The sequence below is a fragment of the Anabrus simplex genome, chromosome 14 (assembly GCF_040414725.1).
Source record: "Anabrus simplex isolate iqAnaSimp1 chromosome 14, ASM4041472v1, whole genome shotgun sequence".
Lineage (NCBI taxonomy): Eukaryota > Metazoa > Arthropoda > Insecta > Orthoptera > Tettigoniidae > Anabrus > Anabrus simplex.
This window is the reverse complement of record NC_090278.1, coordinates 83,719,073-83,735,051: the sequence shown is the minus strand read 5'-3', so window position 1 is coordinate 83,735,051 and position 15,979 is coordinate 83,719,073. Positions and strand designations below refer to the sequence as shown.

The 15,979-nt window shown below is 38.7% G+C and overlaps 1 protein-coding gene across 5 annotated transcripts in view; it reads left to right on the top strand.

The window, feature by feature from the left end:
• The window catches only part of LOC136885723 (RCC1 and BTB domain-containing protein 1), a 62,383-nt gene extending 59,656 nt beyond the window's left edge, over window positions 1-2,727 (top strand). For all 5 annotated transcript variants that reach the window (XM_067158458.2, XM_067158456.2, XM_067158457.2 and 2 more), the window contains exon 12: window positions 361-2,727. In XM_067158458.2, coding sequence (XP_067014559.1) covers window positions 361-501 — 141 coding nt within the window. In that variant the 3' untranslated portion in view covers window positions 502-2,727. The remainder of the gene's footprint in view (window positions 1-360) is intronic.
• The last annotated feature ends 13,252 nt before the right edge of the window (window positions 2,728-15,979 follow it).

Sequence of the window (15,979 nt, the reverse complement as noted above, 5' to 3'; positions counted from 1 at the left end):
ATACAGGAACTGGGAGTAACTGAAAACATCAGAAGAAACAGAGTACCTCTCAGAAGAATAATCAAACAGGACAAGCACCCTGTAAGAAAACAGGCGCCCTCTGGTCAAAGAAGAGAAGGGAGAAACAGAGCCAGAGAATGTGCGAATACTGGGGGACGTAGAGTCCTTCTCTAAGTGGAAAAGTCCAGCATTGTAGTCTTCAGGTGGCCTGTTCAAAAGAAGAAGAAAAAAGAAATAATTATTGCTCTTTGAATGTCAAAGTATAAGTGGTTTCATTTGTATTTTACATGTACATTGCTTGTATTTTTGTTATGTATTGCAATAGTTTTTATTTTGTATTTTTGAAAATGTGTGTTTCAGGAACTAGAAGACTTTTGCTTCAAGTTTTCCTTGAATCATATGACAGCGATCATCCAGACTGAAGGCTTTGACAATTTAGACGGGCAAACGCTGAAGAACTTCATTCGTAAGGCAGCCAGAGCCGGTGCATTCAAGTCGTGAATGGTGCTGGTTCACCTCATCGACTTGTCTCAGTTGCTTCCCTTCCTTAGCTGGTGACTTTTCATAAACTATATCTTTTTAAAATTTTAATCTGACTGATTTTTAGGTTTAAGCAAGGAGAAAATTCCACATTTAAAGGAAAACAAAGAAGATATAATGGTCAATCATTTTATAAATTTAGGCTATTCCTTCATATAAATTGTTTTATGTATGGATAAATTTAGGTCAATAGCACTTTTTTGATACTGCCCTATACATCTTGATTATCATTCCACTTTACGAAGTCAGGGAACCCTTGTGTGTATTGCCTACAGTTCGGCATGGGTAATTTTTAAAATATTCTTTTACGTTTAATTATTTGAAAGTTGAATGATTTGTATGTAGATTCGTTTTGTCGGTTTGTATATATTGTTCAGTATTCTTATCAGTGCGAAGCCTGTTAAGAAAGTAACCAAACTTTGAAAACTCTTGTCGACCTTAAAGTCACTGAAGCGACATCGTAAAGTGGAGGGGGTTTTAAAACATTTTAAGTTCTGAGACTTAAAACCGGGAGAAACAATGAACTGATCAGGAGGTTGGAAAGCAATGTAAAAAGAAATAAAGTCTCCCGCTTAAATCGGGAGTGTTGGCAGGTATGTTAATCAAATATTTTATTTATTTTATGCCCACATTGGAACACTATATTTTATTTAAAAGGATGTACATTACTATCCGATCCAGCCTCATAGTTTGCGAGTGGATTGTATGTTGTGATTGGTGCCTAATTAGCTTTGTCTCATTTGAGGTGCTTCCCTCTTTAATTAATGCAATGTTCTCAACTTACGGAAGCAGTCCTGGTTTTTCCAATCTGAGAGATCATGCGCAGTTCTGCCTGCAATTTCAGTTTGATCTCTTCACTTGACTGAAAACATTGTCCTTTTAGGACGAATTTCAGTTTGGAGAACAGGAAAAAAGTATTCTGGGACTAGGTGAGGTGAATAAGATGGTTATGGATGCACAGTTGTCTTCAAGTTCGTAAAAAATTCAACAATCAACTATGACTTGTGAGCCGGCATATTGTCATACTGGAGGCTCCAGGAGTTGTTCCTTCCTCCTTTTTGTACTAACATTTTTGGTCAAAGAGTTGAGATGGCACCAGCGGTTCACTGTTCGACCCTCAGATAGGAATTTATGGTGCACAACACAATTGATGTAAAAAAAACCCACAATCGATTACACTTTCATGACCAAATAACACAAAGGGTTGTTAAAGGGTCTGCCCTGTCACTGAAAGATAGTTTGACAGGGCAGACCCATTAAGAACCCTTCGTGTTATTAGGTTGTAGCAGTCAACACGAACCAATATAGGACCAAAAATGGTCAAATTTGTTTACGCTTTCAGGTTCGACTTTTCCTCTTTCGGTGCCGATGAATTTTTTCCGTGCCACTGTGTGTGTCTGTAAACATTTTCCCCAGTTTGAAAGCAAAGTGAATGTCTATTTTTTTTTTTGCTAGTTGCTTTATGTCACACCGACACAGATAGGTCTTATGGCGACGATGGCACAGGGTTGGGCTAGGAGTGGGAAGGTGTGAAAAAGGGAAACCACGGAAAACCATTTTCAAGGCTGCCGACAGTGGGGTTCGAACCTACTATCTCCTAAATACTGGATACTGGCCGCACTTAAGCGACTGCAGCTATCGAGCTCGGTAAGTGAATGTCTATAAGCTGCTCATTCTGCACAGACGTCTTGACAAACAAAACACACAATATACTCACAAACTACGAGGGTGCATCGGATAGTAATGTACAACATTAAATATATATAATGAGCATACTCGCTAACTCTTCCAATTTTTAGTGGGAGATTCCTGCATACTGTTGCCTTTAGGCAACAAATAACTTTTCACCTGTATAAATGGATAAATATTGTAGACAGGGGTAGTTTAACGGCACACCTTCAACTGTACAGTCAATTAAACACATATCCCAGTGATGCCTTGTTTTTTTTTTTTACATAACATAAGACAAAACAGCCCTACAACCAAAGGTACTCCTTCCACCCCGTCAACATCCACGCGAACCAACCACCGTTTATTTTACGTGGGCCCTCCCCATCACATTACCACAGGCTTCAGGAGTACCTCTGGCTCAACCTCAAAGACATTACCGATCTACGGTTCTGCAAGCTGTACTTGCGCCTTGCAGTATGTACCCATGACCAGTAGGTAGTAATGTTTGGTCTTTGAATGTTAAAAGCTTAGCGTAAAATCGTGAAAAATCATATGTATATGGCAATCCACATCACATATGAGTGTTTAGCTATTAGCCCCATTTAAGAATCTAATACACTGAATGTATGTTGAACATTAAAGCTTGAAATTTTCTTCACCAAACGAAAACGAAAAATAATTCATGCAGTAGAGGGTTAAGTCTATGACTGCAAAATCAGAATGTGTTAAAAACCTTCCATTTGAGGAAGTTGCTTCATTGACTTCAAGGTCATTTTCTTGCTGGTTGTTACAAGTTGCTGAAGGTGTGCTTCTTATCTGCCGTATGGCCAAAAGTCCTGTTTTGATTGGCAGCTTTCAAGTGAAAAGTGAATATTACAATTCTCAGATCTAATGTTCTTCTCCCTTGTGGTGCTTTGTATTTTCGTTTGCTGTGAGTGTGATCGTTATTGCGTTGTTCACTGTGGCTTTTTGATTATCCTGATCAGTTGTTAAAGTAGTTTTATTAAAAAAAACTATGCTTTTTAAGTGTTTGTTCACGTTATAGAGCTGGAGGCAATGCTGCTTTTTTGTTTCAGAGTTAGTTTATTTTATCGCATTGGTAACAATTACGATATGACAAGTTCATACAAGGATTGATGCTTTATGGAAATGTAAATTATCTATTCCTGAAACAATTCTTTAAATGGTTGACTTTTCATATACTTCTAAGTGAAAGATAATATTGTTTCACCTTTTAGTACACTATTAATACATAATGGAAAGGCATTTTTAGTGACATGTTTTGGTTCCCATTGGACCATCACCAACTGGTTGACAAATTGACGAGACATTCTAAAAATTACTACAGAAATGATACATACAATGGATCACAATTATCATTTTACAGTTCCAGTTTCCCGGGTACTGTGGGCGAGCCTCTTCCACTCTGTTTTGAGATACGTTCTGTTGTTAATGACGTCCTCCAGTGTCTTTCCCCGATGTGCAGTGTCCATCTTTATTACGATCATCCAGTGGGTTCTTGATCTTCCCACCATCTGTTTTCCTGTTACATGTCTCCAAGTTAATAGAAGCTGTCCTGAAGAGATAAAGGTGAAGCTTGTTTGAATTTGTACATCTGCACATTTCGAGATGCTATACCTACTGTTACGGAGTTATCCGTGGAAGGCAGAGGTGAAAGAAGGTGCGGGCTGGAATGGGTCTAACTACAAGTCTTAAAGATGAATTTAAAATTTAAATAAAGGTTATATTTTCAACAGATAACATTTAACAATTTTCACTAGGTGAAATAACAAAGAAAATCAGGTACAATGCAACTTTACGAAAGAAAGCACAAGTTAAGGGGTCTTTACAAATTCTGGGCTACGAGCCCAAATTCGTCAATCCTTGAGCTCTCAGCTCGCAACCACAAAATACCAAAGGGCAGAACGCCCCTAATTGCATGGAGCACTAGCTCCCAGCAATCAAAATGTCACGCCTCCCCGAGGCACCTTTCAAAATACCAGAAAGAGCTGACCCGCTCTCAATCTTTCAAGCCTATTAAGAGGCCATAAACGGACTTCACTACAAACTGCCCTCAAGGCACACTTATAAACAGGGGTAACTTGTACCCAACCTACAGGGCCTTTGCATGAAGGAAAACAACAGGTTAAGTTACTGGCCCAAAGTACAGTGAGGACTGGAGGCGTGAACTCGCCCTCCTAAATACACATTTTAAAACCTGAGTGGCGCTCGGCCGATTACACGGGCTAATCCCAAGCTAGGAAGAGAAGAAACGGTTATGAAAACGTAGTCACCTCAACTTCAAAATGAAGGGGAGCTCGAGAGGGTAAAGCACTCTCTATCCCTGCTTTACAGTTAGAGATTTGTAGTTTTTACATAGACTGAAATGGGATTTACATTTTAAAATGGTTGGTTACATATTAAAGGTTTCGAACCTTCCCCGCGAGTTAAACTGCTGAGCTAGCAAGAAAAGATGTTAAATGGCCATTACCTTTTTAAGAGCTGCTTCCAGAAGAAAGAGGTGCTTCCCGCCTCATGCTACGTATCCACACACTAAGCTGTTGAACGAGTGGTGCGGAGACAAGAAAATCAGCAGTTTTTATACCCTTGCGGAAAATTCGAGACCTTTCATGAATGAATAAGACCCGCCCACAAACGTTTATTGGCTAACAGCAAAAGTTACACACAAATCGATGAAGAAACACCTAATTGGTGGGAAATTAATTACAGAAATTTAGGATTGGTTAAATTCAAAACAGGCGGAAATAAGGCTTAATATTGCCAACCCCCAAATGAAAGAACAAAATTTAGTAAAGACAAAACTTATGAATACAAAATTTCTCCAAGAAAGTTCATTCCTTCGCACCAGAGTGCATTATCATAGTTTTTTAGTAGAGACACCTGTTACAGAATGTCCACACTTCTTGATCAACAAAAGCAAATCGAAAACACCCAGTGACATCTTCTGATAAACAGTAGAGTTGATTCAGTTGTTACAGTTCAGGGTTTCTCCTGGAGAGAGGTACTTTAAGGCGGAAAATTCAAATTTGCAGCGTAGAGATGTACCAACCGGTACACCTACTATTGACCACTTGTCTAATATTGATGATCAAGTGGTTGCTGATGCTACTACTGTTGCTAACAAGTTACGTTGGTATTGTAATGTAAAGCAAAATTATGGAGCGGTCATCTGTTATCATTAGTTTCAAATGTAAAATCTGAAGAATCAACGTTTACATCTATAGAAATTGTGTTTTATATTTTAAAGTTTATCAACTCTAATCTTAATAATTAAAATAGTCCTCTTCAGGACTGCATTGTTTCTAAAACAGCTACTGAAGCACTTTCTTGATAGTGTTAAGTGCCAGCCACAAAAGGCTGCGCTCGCGACCTTTATCGTGAGACGTTAAGAGATAAAGTATCCGTATACAATAGGACCATGAGAGATGCTGCTGTAAGACTTGGCGCCAATTTTCTGAGTCCCTCATCAATGCCACTGCGCACTCGTGTGACGTCAGTATGCGTGACCTTGGTTGCGCAAAAGTTAGCTCTTGCTTGTTCTGACTTTGGAAACGCTTTCATCCTCGTTAAATGCCCGATCCACCTCAGTCTGGATGTGCTGATGCAATTTAACAAAAACATAATCAAAATACAGCAAAACTATGTAAAAGGTCCACTTGTTATACGTCTTAATACTAAATATACAATGAATATTGAATATTGAATTTTGAATTTTCTGTTTCGATTAAATATACACTTCATTATTATAAAATATTGTTATTGTGAATTGTAACCATTTTTGCCTACTAACTTCGAGCAATGGACACTGAAACAAAATATGAATGATTGTACCAACTGAAGTATGACATTCACAGAGGTTAGAATTCACCAACTTCATACGAAATAATTGGTCAGGCGTGCACATATGATTGAGCCGCAAGCGGATAATATTAGTAATGTGACGTCTAGTATAATAATGTTCAGTAAACCACGGAGAGCGTGGGATGTTCGGAAGGATCTTAAACAAAGTCCGTCCTGTACGACACAAGGGATGACTCCACTCATCCTGCCATAACTGTCTTATCTTCTCTCGACAACCGCTCCAATAATCAGTGAAGGGTAATGCCAAATGGTACGCAACACCCTGACTTTGAGCTGCCGCCTGAGCTAAGACATCTGCCTGTTCATTACCTGCAATATTTGAATGGCCCGGAACCCAAAGTAAGGTAATCCTTTTACCTAGTTGGTGTAGATCTAAACACGAAGATTTTGAATATAGCAATTGGACCGGAAGCTGGGATTATGTAAGGCTTGGAGCACACTCAGGGAATCTGATGCGATGTAGGCACTATCGAGATGCGAATACTTGATGTATAGTAAGGCTTGACGGATGGCAAAAGCCTCCGCCGTAGAAATAGTTGTCTCCGATGGAAGTGAGAATTGTTTGGAAATGAGTAACTCGAGTGAGACTAAGGCCGCCCCCACACCTGGAGGGGTTTAAGTTTTGGACCCGTCAGTAAAAAATATTGGTGGAAGAGAATGAACATCCTGGGACAATGCTAGATGGACATATTTCCTAGCACCATGTGTCCGGGCTGGGCCAGTGGGTTGAGAACCACTTAAGGCTGGTAAAATCAGAGCAGGGACAAAATAATTTGCTTGATAGGGAAGAATGCAATTAGTTGTTGATGGGGTACGAATAATAGAAGTGCGAAGGGAATTAAAGTAATAATATGCCCAGACAAGTGCTGGGTAACGGTGTAGAGGTGTACCTTTATCTTGATAGTAACGGACTAGTAATGATAATTTAGGGAGGATTGGGTGTGAGTTGAGAGAGAGTCTTTAGTAGAAACTTGGAGGCAAGCAATTTTCTCCTCAGATTTAATGGGAATTCTGCAGCCGCAACCAATGTTGCATTGTTGGGGGACGATTGCAAAGCCCCAACACAAAGTTTAATAAATTGAACCTGAAGCAAGTCCAATTGAGCAAGCTTCCGCTGGGCTGCCGTGTCAATGAAACCAGAGTCATAATCCCAGGTTGAACGAATAATATCTCGATGTAACAGGAGCATAGTACTGGGATCTGATCCCCAAGATCTCGGTCATAGGGCAAAAAATAGAGGGTTTTTGGAAGAGACTTTCCCACAAGATGTTTAACGTGAGAGTGCCATAATAATTTCCTGTTGAGGTAAATACCGAGATATTTAGTTGACTGGACGATCGGGATCGAAAAACCTTGAAATTGTATTGGCGGGTGATCAGTACGCTGGGACCAAGAGAAAAGAACCACTCAACATTTATCGTAAGCCACTTCTAAGTGATGATCGTGAAGCCAAGTAGAAAAATCAGAAAGCATTGTATGTAACGACTTGTAAATAGCTTCAAGGGTTGGGAGACTAGGAAATATCACTAGATCATCGGCGAATTGCATCATGCGAGCGCTGCGGGTTATAATTGTCTCGAGGGACATCGAATAAAGTTTAAATAAAATAGGACTGAGAAGGTCTCCTTGAGGGGGCGGGGGGGGGGGGGGGGTAGCCATCATACGTGCCTGAATATGAGGAAAATGTTTTAATTGAAACATTCTGTCAACATATTCAAGAGCAGATCAACGAAAAGGGATGGGAAGTTATAATGGAGCAATTTTCGGAATAGCACTTGGAGGTCAACATTATTATAAGCTCCACGTAGATCAAAAAAGATAGCCAATAAGGGTTCTTTCCGACAGCGTGCGAGGTTGATGTCAGTTACCAAGAGGTTAATTGCATCCGTGGCGGAGCGACCCGGGAGAAACGCAAATTGATATTTGGGCGGCAAATTATAAAAATCTAGAGACCTTTGTAAGGTTATACTGTACTTGGCTATAAAGCAAACACCTGATATCTTTTTCTTCTTCTTCTCCTCCTCGTCGCCCTCGTCCTCTTTTGCGGTTTTGTTGAGCTCTGCCATTTTGCCATTACCCAGATACTGTGTGTGCAGTGTTATACATGTTTTTTATTTCTATTGGGTGTTTGTTTACTTGTATTAAAAAGTGGTGGAAAGTTTGTGTGTATGTGAGATTTAGAGAGTTAATTCAACTCATTGTCGGATTTGCAAATAAGGTTTAGGAAGTTGTGGGAAACACCTGATATCAAAGAATGCTCCACGTTGGTTAAGCAGAAGTTCAATCCTGAGAGTTCTAAGAGTTATTATAGACCATGGTTGTTTGATTTGGTCGGCACGCCATGGTTACTCAAAGCGTTTTATGTTAGTTGCAACACCATTTTACCTCAGATTTTTTCCTCTCGAATGGCCTGTCGCAAACGTGAATTTGAGTATTTTAATACATTGAAAATATAGAAAATCTCAGGGGACCAACAGAATGTTGTAAAAGACGGTAACATAAATGCGGGGTAATGCTGTATTCACTTCTATGTACCACTATAGAAACACGTAGGAGGTCAGTGCTTCAGTTCTGACGAAGAAATGAAATCAGTCATATGCAGGATTTTATATTCCTACGGAATGGCATTCTGTGAACGAGGTATGTTCAACTTTATATGATGGGAAAAATATATCCAAGGACTTGGTTCATATGTTGCAGAATAGGCGAACCTTGTAGTTTTTGTGCAAATTTTGTCTTTGGATCTCCTTAAATGTGTTGTTAAAAAAGAGAGAGAGAGAGAGAGAGAGAGAGAGAGAGAGAGAGAGTTGTACATTTCATTCTGCCGTCGTAACAGCTGCTGAGAGTTAACTGTTTCAGAAATGTGCAGCACCCACTAAAATATCATCAAAATATGCTGCCACTAAACATGAGAATTAGGCTTATAAATACTCTTATCATCCCTATATTTTCCTACTGTGACGTAGTACTAATTGATGCCACGAGAGAACAACTAAACCGATTACAACGTGCTATGAACTCGTGTATTAGATTTATTTTTTCCTTACGCTATGATGTTCAAATCTAAGAATTTCATTTTTGTCCGTATTGAACTGAGAATGGAAGATAGGAACCTTAAAAGGGGTCCACCTTTTCAATACAAAAATGTTATAGTTTATTTACAACATATATTTACACTTGGAACTAGTTTCGACGCTGTTTGGCGTCATCTTCAGCCAAAATGTGGGAAATAGGCTAGCATGTAGACATTTATATTACACAAGGCGTTACATTAAACAATACACATCTTACGAGGAGATAAAAGCATGGACGGATATAGAAACAAATGAATCGTTGAGAAAGCAAAAGTTATACATATTAAAAATAACCTTAACCACACATCTTGCAGTGCGAAAATATTCGCCTTGAATGATTCCTGAATACAAAATGCACGCGCACACATTTCTGAAGAGCCAGCAGGCAGGAAAAATGTGTGCGTGTGCATCTTGGTTCTGCTTTCCAAGGGTTGGGCTTCCTCACTCTTTTGCGGTGGAACTTTTTTGCCTAACTCTTTTGTTCATTCATTCAGCTTTCTTCTTATCCAGCATTCTCCACAGCAGATGTTCAGATGAAGAAAGGTCTACTGAGTGAGTGTGACTCTTCTCGCTTCTGATAAAACTGGAAAGCAGAAACAAGCGTGTTGGCTCGGAAGACATGTATGTAGAAGAACTGGGACTACTAAAGAGAGACAGAGAGTGGCTGTGCGGTTTGGGTCACGAAGCTGCCAGCTCGCATTATCCGTTAACCTTAGAGAAGTGGAGGAAAGCTCATCCGGTTAGAATGACTGGTACGGCTCTTCTGGGTAGGCAAGTAAGAAAACAGCACTGCTCTTATGGACCTACAATGAGTGAACACAACCCCTCTTAGACACCCATAATTCCTCATGATTATGGAATATTATAACGTAATTTATATTGTATTATGAACGAAAGAAAAAATAAGGCATTTTTGTTCCAGTGAGTTATTAAAATAACCCCTCAGCATTCTCTATTTCATGAATACTTTTGCGGTTAGGAAGCACAATGGTAGTAACAGCCATCACTTTGTTGCCTTCATTTTTCCTTCTGAGTTGCTCTGGTACATGGAGCATGTAATCTGTTACATTGTGTGTGGCTTGCAGCTTGCTACTGTTGAAGAGAAATCATCTGTGTGTGTCTTTTTTTTCCTTTTCAATATTCTCATATTTGTTTCTGAAGATTTTGATGCTGTGGTGTGCAGCGATACATCACGACTTGACTTGTACTGATACATAAATTCACTGTGATTTTTATCTTTGTCTCCTTTTGTTATTTAGCCGTTGTTTCTTAAGTGCAATTTTTTAGCCCCGTTGTATCACATTTTTCTCGAGTACATTTCATTTTTAGCATTCTTTTCATGGGGCGATACGACGTTGCAGTAGTACCCGGTGTTGCGTGAGCAAATTTATTAGATGAAATTAATTGCTTCCCCACCCTGAGTCCGTAAAATAATCTTTTGTCTATTTCTGTACCCTAGATTTCAAAAAAATTATCATCCCCCTTCTATCTTGAAACTTAAATACAGAATTCACAAATATGCAGCACCATTTTCCCATCATGCCCTGGAAACCAAAACGAGCTCCCTCTAAACAGTCTGTCCCCTTGAGTTCATAAAAATAATTTGCAGCTTAGTTTCTTACTCCTTTTATTTTCAACTTAATTACAGAGTTTCGCAAATATACCTGCCGTAGTTTTCCCGTGTTGCTTTTGAGCAGAGCCGTTCGATATGGCAACCTTGTCGTCATAAGAGCAATACTGTTTTCTTAACATGGAATGACCTATAGTGTTAAATTTGAACATTATTTCATGAGTGGTGGTGATTGTTGTTTTAAGAGGAAGTGTGTACAGCTAGGTAACCATCCTCCGTTATTTCTTGAATAATAATGAATGTTTAATGGTTGTAACAGAGATATTGTGGTATTTACCCTAATGTGTTACGGTTTAGATGTAGTTTTTACAACAAATAAATCCAATTGAGCGACTTGAGTTTCAACTTTATACAACGGAATACTGCACAAATGTATGTGTTTTCCTGTTGCAGACATGCGAACTGCCCTATTTTAAGCATGAGCCTTATTATTTTGGTTCTTTCTCCCTCCTCCTTATCGCAGACTTCTCCTGATTTTGTGAGCAGATTTAGTATTTCCTGTATTTTTTAAAAATCCCAGGTTTTTCCTCGTTAAGTAGCTCGAGAGAATTGTCATTGGGCACTGAGAACGCAGATGCAATCAGGTTGTGGTGTCTTTAAATATGACAGAACGTAATGTTTTTTATTTTATCATTTCTACATAGCAATGCAAACAGTGAGACTATTTTTTAGCATATTTACAGGGACAAAACTTCAATTCAGATCAAAGCTTCCTGAAAAAGAATTCTGGAAAAAATGTTAAATATACTTCAGAAATTTATGAAGAGGCCGAAGGCAGGTATAATGATGAATCATGTGTTCTAAAGCTCTGATATATGCAGTATTTATAAAAAATGTAAATAAGGAAAATTATGTAATTGCGTAGTATAATATGTTAACCCGCGAGGGGTCGCGTCAGAAAAGTTACGTGATGGGTCGCGCACGGTTGATTTGACCGGGGAGTATCAAATACCAGTTTATGAAGCGAAACGCATTATATTGAAAATGAAAATATACCCATGAAACAATAAAGGATCGCGTAATACAGCAACGCCAGGAGTTGCGCACTGTGGAAACAACCAGGCTTACAGGTAAAGCTCTCCACTAAACTGACTGGCGATGGAAGGGTAACGGTGAACATCTCCACATGCAGAGGACGAGTCCATTGAAAGGTACAGGAGGTGAGGAGGAAGCGTTATACCGTGAAACTATTAAGAAAGAATAAAAAATTGTATGCGCCCGGTCTAAAAGACCGTTTTGCGACCCCTCGTGGGTTAAATATTTTTCAAAGTTGTGTCATCAGTGATGTGACGGGAACATGCAAAAGGAAAAAATCTCCTGATTTTGCACGTCTGCTGTTGTATATTTGTAGGGTGAGGATGAGTTTGATTAAAGTTCCTGAATTTGATTTGTGGTAAAAACCACATGTAAAACTTACCATGATAAGGAATGTATGTTAAGCATGCAATGCTATATAAATGTTTGAATTGTACTAAATTTAAGCTATCACATTGTGTACCTCTCCCCTTAAAATGCTCATTTGTTGAAAAATCTGTGATATCTGTTAGGATTTATTTGATTGATTCAGAAATTGTTGAATGTTAAGATTTACCAGTAAGTCGAATACAGTTTGCAATATAAACAAAAAATTATGACAGATTACTGAAACAGACACAATTTTCGTCCAGTCATATGGACGTCTTCAGATTCCTCATAAAAGGAAAAAAAAAAAAAGGCTATCTCGGTACAGGGAGTGAAGGATAATGGCTTCTTACTCTCCAATGGGATAGTGGTTGGCTGTTCGCTCGGCTACCTTTGTCTACCTGCCACTCAGTTCTGGTGTAGGCCGAGTGAACGTCAGGGCCGTGTACCTCTGCAGAACTGGAAATATCGTCCGGTTCTATGGCTAAATGGTTAGCGTGCTGTCCTTTGGCCACAGGGGTCCCGGGTTCGATTCCCGGCAGGGTCGGAAATTTTAACCATAATTGGTTAATTTCGCTGGCATGGGGGCTGGGTGTTTGTGTCGTCTTCATCATCATTTCATCCTTATCACGACGCGCAGGTCGCCTACGGGAGTTGAATCAAAAGACATGTATCTGGCAGGCCGAACTTGTCCTCGGACACTCCCGGCACTAAAAGCCATACGCCATTTCATTTCATTACTGGAAATATCATTTCTAAATTCTACAACATCCTGACGAGGAATTGACCCCATGTTTTTCCGACTGTCTTACCTCTTGGCTAGGCAGCTTCTTCAGATTCCGCACACCATGTCAAAAATTACAAATCGCAATTGAAAATCTGTAAAAGTGTGTGTGTTCTATTGTGTGCTGTTTTAAGCACCTCTGGGTGCAGGGGGAATGTTGATTGAGATTGTCAGGAAGGACACGTGACCAACAGGCAAGTACTATTCTGATACAAAACATTCGACTGCCCTAACATAGTTTTGGATTCAGAGTTTGCCGTCTCACTTTCTAATTTTCTGGCCGTTTCAGTGATCACGACCAATATTTGTCTTTCAAAGCATTCCAGGCCTCATTTCTGCTATCTTACCCCACTTCCACCCTCCTTGGGGTTTCTTAGGCCAGCATATAACACTTGTATATTTTTGTTATTGTGATTTTAATTTTTTTTTTTGTCATTTGAATGATTTCTGAAGATGTTGGACGAAATGTACCATTATTTATTTAAAGCTACTGAGATTTTGGACCAAAAATTGAGATATTCCATACTTTGAGGCACATGGTCATACGCGTAGCCATTCTTTAAAAAAAAAAATACTTTTATGGCAGTTTTTAGTGGTTCTGCAGGGATATTTAAATGACACTCTAACTTGTCTTTTTTCTCAACAGTAACTTTTTCTAGAAGTTCAAAATATCCAGACCAACCAGTTTTAATCTGATTAGCTTCAAACTTTGCACAAACATGCATCTACATGTTGCTGGTAACTAGTATCATTTGTTGTTAAAAGAGCTGAAAACTTTATGAATTACCTTGAGTCAACTCATGGAAAAACAACTGTTAAGATATACTGTATGTCACTTGTTAACAAAGAAATGGTGTTAAAAATATAAATTTTAAATTAATAACAAACATAATACTAAAAATTATTGCTATGACTTTCCGTATCTTAAAACACATTTCAAGCCAGAAAACAGTGGTGCACCTAGAGCATGTTTAAAAAAAATTGAAGAGAAGCCTTTATTCTGAAACTTTCTCAGTTTAAACCAAAATTTAAGTCTCTTCTTAATTTAAACTACTCCCTCACCAAATTTGATGTAAATGAGGCAAAAACTATAAAAGATAGAAAATTCAGAAGAAAAATTGGACTCGTGTCTTACTTTTCTGTTTATATTATGAATTATGTTCAGTTGACCAAGTGGAAAATGTACAAAAATTACTGTAGTGATAGTAAGCTAGTTGCAGAAGGTCATGGAATAGTTCTTGGCCTATGTCAGCAGGTTTTTAAAGTTGAGGAAATTCGTCTCTCGCCTTATAGATCGTATTGACCTGTAAAAGAACCATCTTTTCCTTTCTTCTGATGTATATTGTTGATTGTAATTGAGATGTTTATAGTATGAACTATGAGATGTTAAATGCTTATATGAGTGTAAAATGAATAATAAAGATTTTTATTGTTAAATCAGCTGATTTCTTTATTGATATGTTATCGTCATCATTGTTGACCATCTCCAGTTGCCCGGGTGTGGTGTCTGTCCATGAACCGTTGTTCTCTCAGATTATTCTCCCAATCTCGTCCAGATTCCTCTGGGTCTGCCCACTGGTCTTTTTCCTTTTAGTTCTTTCATATTTTCTTCTTGCAGTCCTGCTTGCACCCATCCTTAAGTGGCCGAACCATTTCAGTCTTGCTTTCTGGATTCTCTGTAGTAGGGAGTCTCCTATTCGCACCTCCTGAACTTGTCCTTTCTGGTCTTCTGTATCATGGTGCATAGGAACTTGATATGATATGTTGTAATTTTTATTACCTTTTTCTCTACCAGCTCCTGTGCCTAATTTCCTGTCGCATGTGCGTGTCATTTTGTGGTTTTGGAGACTTGGATTATGTTATTGTTGTGTTTCTTCTTAGGTGCATGGAATGATTGGAACATATTAGTGCATTAAATGGCCAATGATGTAGCAATTTTAAATCACCAGTTCCCTTGAGAATTCAACACTAATCAGAGGAAAAGGTGGAAAGAAACTTGTAGCAATTCTAATTCTTGGGGTTTTAATGAAACAATTATTTAAAAAAAAAAAAAAAAAAAAAAAAAAAAAAAAAAAAAAAAAAAAAAAAAAAAAAAAAAGAAGACATTAAGTGCAATCTAGAATTGTTAAAACCATATCATAAAATCAAAATTAAACAAAGTAAAATACAGGGAAACCTAGGCAGGATGTGGACAGCAGAAGGAACCCTAAGAGGTTGTGGATAGAAGAACCACTGTTTGTTATGATTTTTCAACGCTGTTCTTACGGCACAGTTTGTCATGTTCGGCAACCCATAAATAAATAACTAAATACATTTAAATATACTTGTAAACAAGCGCGATTGAGGAACAAGGGGTGGTGTGGTGGTGATTATTGTTTTAAGAGGAAATTCAACTAGGCAACCATCTTCTATTAACACTAACCACAGGGAAAAAAATGGAAGGGGTCCGACACTTCAAAAAATAAAGGTGTGGGCGAAAGAAAGACAGGGGTCACAAAGTGCATGAAAATGACTCCTCGAAGACTCTAATTCTGTCCGGGTCGGAAAAGAGCAAAAGTCGCAAAGGGAGATCAAATAGTTCAGATGAAAGTGAGGAACCTGGCACAAGTAAGTGGACGCAGTACCAAGGCTCGGCTAAGGGCCCCGTGGTCGCCATCCCAGGTTTCCAAGTTGAGCACCTGGGGCCTCTTACGACAGGCAGGATATACCATGAGCGTTATTCTACCAGCCCCATCCACAGAAAATAAATGGAACTTTTTAAACGTGGTGTGTGGATGAGTAGAAATGCATGCGTAATGCACGTAACAATTCCATTTTTAATTTTATTGTGGCCGTTCATATGAGCTGGCAACTTTGCATCATTGCTTATATTTCAATGACCAATGTGACCAGATGCAAAGTTATAGTATGGAATGGCCAATTGTATGGCAAGGGCATCACATTATCTAATCTCTCTCTATATAAAGCAGAATGTCTCTTTGTCTGTTCCGTATAACC